This window comes from Phaseolus vulgaris, chromosome 1, assembly GCF_051622355.1.
Source record: "Phaseolus vulgaris cultivar YP4 chromosome 1, ASM5162235v1, whole genome shotgun sequence".
Taxonomy (NCBI): Eukaryota; Viridiplantae; Streptophyta; class Magnoliopsida; order Fabales; family Fabaceae; genus Phaseolus; species Phaseolus vulgaris.
The window spans coordinates 5,396,115-5,401,495 of NC_143498.1; the positions used below are offsets into that span (position 1 = coordinate 5,396,115).

Here is a 5,381-nt window from a genome sequence, read left to right on the forward strand (position 1 = left end):
CTGCTTTGTTTTTGTACATCAAATCCCATCGATCAAATAGCCCTTGGAGGAATACTTATGGCATGCTTGGATAGAAGAAAGGAAAATAAAGAAAATAAATTACAAATAATGATGTTATCTTTTCTATTTGGCTACAAAGATAGTGAAAGTGAAAGTAAAAGAAACGCAAATTTTTAGAAGCAATTTATTTGTTCTTTCCACTTTTGTTTAAATTTAAATTAACTCTAACTTTCTTTTTCATTGTACCAAAGCATATTAAGGTTAATGAGCAATGACTAATTGAGCCTGTCTCAATTGAGCTATTATTCTATCTTAAATTTTTCCAAATGACATTAAAAGAAAAACATAGAAAAGCTGCAAAACTAACACTTAATATTCCCAATCTGGCATTGTGTATGGACAACTAAGGTGGTTTGATTTTGGTAAACACTTAATGTTTTCATTTTCTAGTTTGTTTTCAAAGTTTGTGTTGGTAATTTTTATTTTTTTTTACCATTTTCTATTCAAAGTTTTGAAAGCAGAAAACAAGAGAAACAAAGTAATACTTTTGTAACTAGAAGAAGTGTAAACAGAAAATGAAAAATAATATATTTCTTCAAAGTAAACCAACCTACAGAAGTTTTCCTCACTCACATTGCTACCAGCTTGCATTTTACTGAACTAAAATTTATCTTTACACTTGCATTTGGGCTTTGGGGGTTGTGGTGTTGGAGAAAGAAGAAATGATTGATTTCACTCTTCCGGAATATTCAAATTTAGGTCTAGATCTTGCTGCTTGATCTCTCCAGTGATGCTGCGGGCAACTGCTTCTGCTAATGACATGGTGAACTCAGGATCTTTGATTAGAGAACTTACATATTCTTCAACTTTGATGTTGCTACCATAGTTATCTTGATGCATTACTTCTTCAATGTGTCTGCTATCTGTTTGAGACCATCTAGAAAGAGCCAAAATGTCCATCGCTTCTTTGTCATTTGCCATGCTAGGCAACTGTTTGGCCACTGATGAGCCTCTAGGTGTGGATGAAGATGACTCATGAAGGGCACCATGGTTGTGCTCTCCATCATAAGTTGCAACCAGGATAGACTTATCATGTAAACATCTTTGCACCTTCAATGATTAAGGCAAAAACACTTCAGAAAACTATATGATAAGACAAAACAATATTGAGATTTCTTGAAGTCATATATGCACATGAAATATAATATAATTAGTTAACATCTTGAAGAAATGAAGGGTTTTACTCCTAGCTTAAAACTAATAAGTTAGAAAACTTTTGCTATTTATTGACCAGTTCCCTTTTCCCTAATAGAATAAGCGCATCTCAATTTTTCAAAGTGTCTCCCAATAACATAAAGGTGTTGCTAACTTATCCCTTCACTGATTTGAGTAGTTTATGAAGCATCCTAGATTCAAACCTCTTTATTGTGAATCCATTTATCAATCTTTATTATATTACATTTTTCTTAGTGCTTAAGGGAAAAAGTACAAACTGAATTGAGAATATATTCATTCTATATACCTTCTTTTTGGCTGGGCAAATGGGAGCCATGGAGCACCTGAAGTAAGCTCTTGGTGAAGCATTGTCTTTGGTGACCTTCTGTCCATACTTCCTCCACTGATATCCATCTTTTACTATCTATATTCCCAGAGCAAAATTTGCATAAACATACTAACCTCAAGATAGAATTTGATTTGAGCATGAATTAAAGGCATTTCACTGATACACAACCAAATCTGTAGTGATGGGGCATAGCACATACCAAACTATCATCCGTGGGGAGTGTTCTGACAAAGATTTGTAGTGGTTTTTTTGCTGTGGGAAACTCTAGTCTCCGTCTCTTGTTGGCATCCGTGATAGGTTCTGTTACTGATCCTCTTTGATTTGAACTCATGCCCTTGTGTTGTTCCTTGTTTATCTCTTGAAGATGGGATTTAAGCACTGTGTACTTGCTGCTTAGAACTTCAAGCATCACTCTTAGAGCGTTATTCTCCTCTCTCACTCTCTCTAACTCAGACTTAAGAGCTTCCACCTAATCATGAAATGAAGATCGCTGTAATAAGCTTAGGAATTAGCTATATATGCTTTCAGCCACAGGAAAGAAAGTTCACAAGAGGAGGTTCACATTCAGTATACGTTTCTGAAAGGTTAAGGGTAACCTAAAAGCAAACTACAGAAAAACTCAAAAGTGAAAAAAACAGAAACAGAAAAACAAGTTCACTGTGTGTTTCCACGTCTTGTTTCTTCTTTGCTGAGAATATACATACACAACACACATGTTTGTATATCCTATAGCAAGAGTTAGCAACAAAGAAAAAGGAGGAACCAGTTTTCCAGGTTAGTTTACCTTTTCATCAACCATGTTTGCAGTGGTGAGGACTTGAACGAGCATCAATCACAAAAGTCTTCTTGAATTTCTCTTAACTTAATGCAAAGGATGATAAGAAAGCAGCATGAAATATGAAGAAGCCCTCTTAGTAGTGAAAAGGGTAGTTGAGAAGAGTGAGTGAAATGAAAGAAAATCTCTTGTCTTATATATGGGTATTGGTCCCTTACATTCTCTGGTAATTCCACAGTATGAAAAGAAGAGCCACCAAAGTAGATGGATCTTAGTTTGGAGTAAATTGTTGAATTCAACCCCATGTGTTGGAAAAAGGCTTGTGTGATGGAATACATAACAAGAATAATTACTTTGAAAAGATGCATGGAGAGTCATATTTTCTAGTTTCTGCAACGTTTGTAGTATGATGTCATGTGGATGACATATGCAGAAAAAGAAAAATTGTTTAGAATTTCTTACATCATAATGTTCCCAACGTGTTCCAAGGTACACAGATAACTCCAACAACTCTTTTGGTTTATTTGGCATCCATGTCATGATGATAACGCCATTCAGTACACACACTATATACACGCAAATAAAACGACCCTTTCTTTTATTCAATTATTTAAATTTCATACTTTTTCAGCATCTAGAAAAAAAAATTCAGTTTCAATTTTACATTCAGAAAATTAAACAGTAAAAAATTAACTTAATAAATTTATTGTTTTAAAATTTTGAAGAATGGATTGTTGGTATCCTAATCTTTCATATAAATTTCTTCACAACCTGAATGTGTTATATATATATATATATGTATATATATATATATGTATGTATGTATGTATATAGTGACATACTGTAATCATATAGAATTTGATTAGAATGTGAACAAAATTATTGTGGTTTGTGGAATCTTGTCTTGGAGCAAGACAACTCACCAAAGAATATTTGAGTGCATTGGTGGTTTTTGTCCACATCAATTGTTGCCCAAAGTAACTTAATAATTATTGAATAACAGAAGACAAACTATTTTAATCCATCAAAATTAAAACTAAAACCTTCCTAATTTAAAACCCTTTTTATGGGAGGGTATATATATTTTTCTTTTATTTCTTCATTCTTTATTTGTGTTATTTCACTTTTATTTGATGTTAAAACGGATCAGGTTAAAAGGTTGAATGATTTATAAATAATCATTTTCTTACTTATGGAGTGCTACCGACATGATTTGTTATGGTTGAAGTTTATTGGACTTAATTGAAGATTTGATTATTCAATTATTACAATTATATAATTTAGTGTAATCACTTTTATTTATATCAATCGATTTATATTTCAATTTTGTTAATTATTTTTTTAGATATTAGAATTGTGTGATTTCAATCTATGGTTGATTAAAATATTTGTTGTTTTGATAATGTCTTATGAAATTTAGAAAACTAAAATCATAGAATTGGGAATTGAAGAATATAAGGAATTAAAATTTGCATATGTTTTCACACTTAGCAAAGAGTGGTGTAGTGGGAAAATTCCGTTTGGATATGATTAATAAGAAGAAGAGGTTTGAGACTTTGGTGTGTGCGCAGTAATTATATATCCAATCCATGAAGACAACAACTTTGGAATCCAACACTCTATTTCCATGGCGGCGCTCAAAACCTTACAAAAAGTCTCTTGTTTACACTTAAAACAAATACTTTCCAACCTTTTAAATAATAAATTATTATATAAATTAAACGTATTTGTTACTAGACTATATATATTAAAATTGAACTATCTTAATATCTAGATATAATATCTAGATATAAATTGATGATTCGTTTAAATAAGATTGTTATGTTTTATTATGATTGAAATAAAAATCTATTTTGGGTCGAGGAGGAGACGATCACCCATTTGTTCTTTGAGTGCAAATTAGCTTGGTTATTGTGGAACGATTGTTGTGCATGGTTGGCCGTGCTGAGCGTCATAACGTTCCATTGTTACATTTTTTCCAGTTTAGGATGAGCAACGCGCTTGCTTCGGTGAATGAGGTTTGGGAAGTTATTTGGACCGCAGTAGTCAACGAGATTTGGAAGTATAGAAACAGGGTAATTTTTAAAGAGGAGTAGTGGATGTATTGGAAGCTTTTGCTTTGGTTCAATTAAAGACTTGCTCATGAGTTACTTCCAAGTCACAGTTTGCAAATTTTCTAATTGGTGCTTAGATTCGTTGGTTTGTATGAGAATGATCTCATGACGTATTCATTTAAGTTGTTGTATGGCTGTTTCCCCTAGATGTCTTCCTCTGGGTTAGCTTGAAGATTTTCTGTTTAAGCAGACTTTGGTGCAAGTCTTGTGATGAAAGGTATGAGTGAATTCATGTATAAGGGTTGAATCACTCTTAAAGTGATTCATATTTATTTATTTTTTATTACTGATAAAAAAATAAAAATTTATTATGAAACCAAGTTTCATGAGGATGGTATTGTGAACGGAGACTGCATGATGAAATGCTTATGTAATACTTTTATGATTAATTTTCATGATATTGAAATAATGTTGAAGTAATGAAGATCATTAATGTATTGGTTCTTGTCATAATTTGAAAGTGGAGTACAATCCATGCACGTAACTCATCTTCATTCCATCCATATCGACCACTATCCACAGTAAGACTTGTTTGAAGTTCAGACAAAACATGATATTCTTAATTGACTTGTCCACCAAGAGGGAATGGAATTTATTGGAGTTTGTTTTGTTAACGTGAAACTGACGAAATCATCACTTCACACCTTCACAATTCTACACTGTTGTTTGTTATAGTATGGAAGGGACATGTCTTTTGTAACTAGCCTGTGTTGATTTCTTCCTTTTTTTTTTCTTCCCATAATTATTACCTGCTCCACTACTGTCGACTCATTCTTTAGGTTTTGATCAACTCCCTATATTATAGAAAAGAAAATAAGACCCAAAATAGTTGTCACTATTTTCTCAAATTAATTATAATTTAAATATGTTTTCTTTAGTATTTTAATGTAAAATTGTTTTTTGTTGTTAAGTTTAAATTTTAGATTTT

The 5,381-nt window shown here is 32.1% G+C and overlaps 1 protein-coding gene across 2 annotated transcripts; it reads right to left on the reverse strand.

Annotated features, from left to right (window-relative positions):
• Positions 1-565: 565 nt before the first annotated feature.
• On the reverse strand, positions 566-2,518 carry LOC137816696 (putative WRKY transcription factor 40). Of its 2 annotated transcripts, none has more exons than XM_068619949.2 (4): positions 2,349-2,518; positions 1,764-2,033; positions 1,523-1,639; positions 566-1,110 (listed from the first exon to the last, which is right to left on the reverse strand). In XM_068619949.2, the coding sequence occupies exons 1-4, from the start codon at positions 2,391-2,393 to the stop codon at positions 733-735; spliced, it is 810 nt and encodes a 269-aa protein (XP_068476050.1). In that variant the 5' UTR covers positions 2,394-2,518; the 3' UTR covers positions 566-732. The 2 variants fall into 2 exon arrangements, with proteins under 2 accessions (XP_068476050.1, XP_068476051.1); XM_068619950.2 differs by having other exon boundaries at positions 1,764-2,054; positions 2,349-2,490.
• Positions 2,519-5,381: the final 2,863 nt, after the last annotated feature.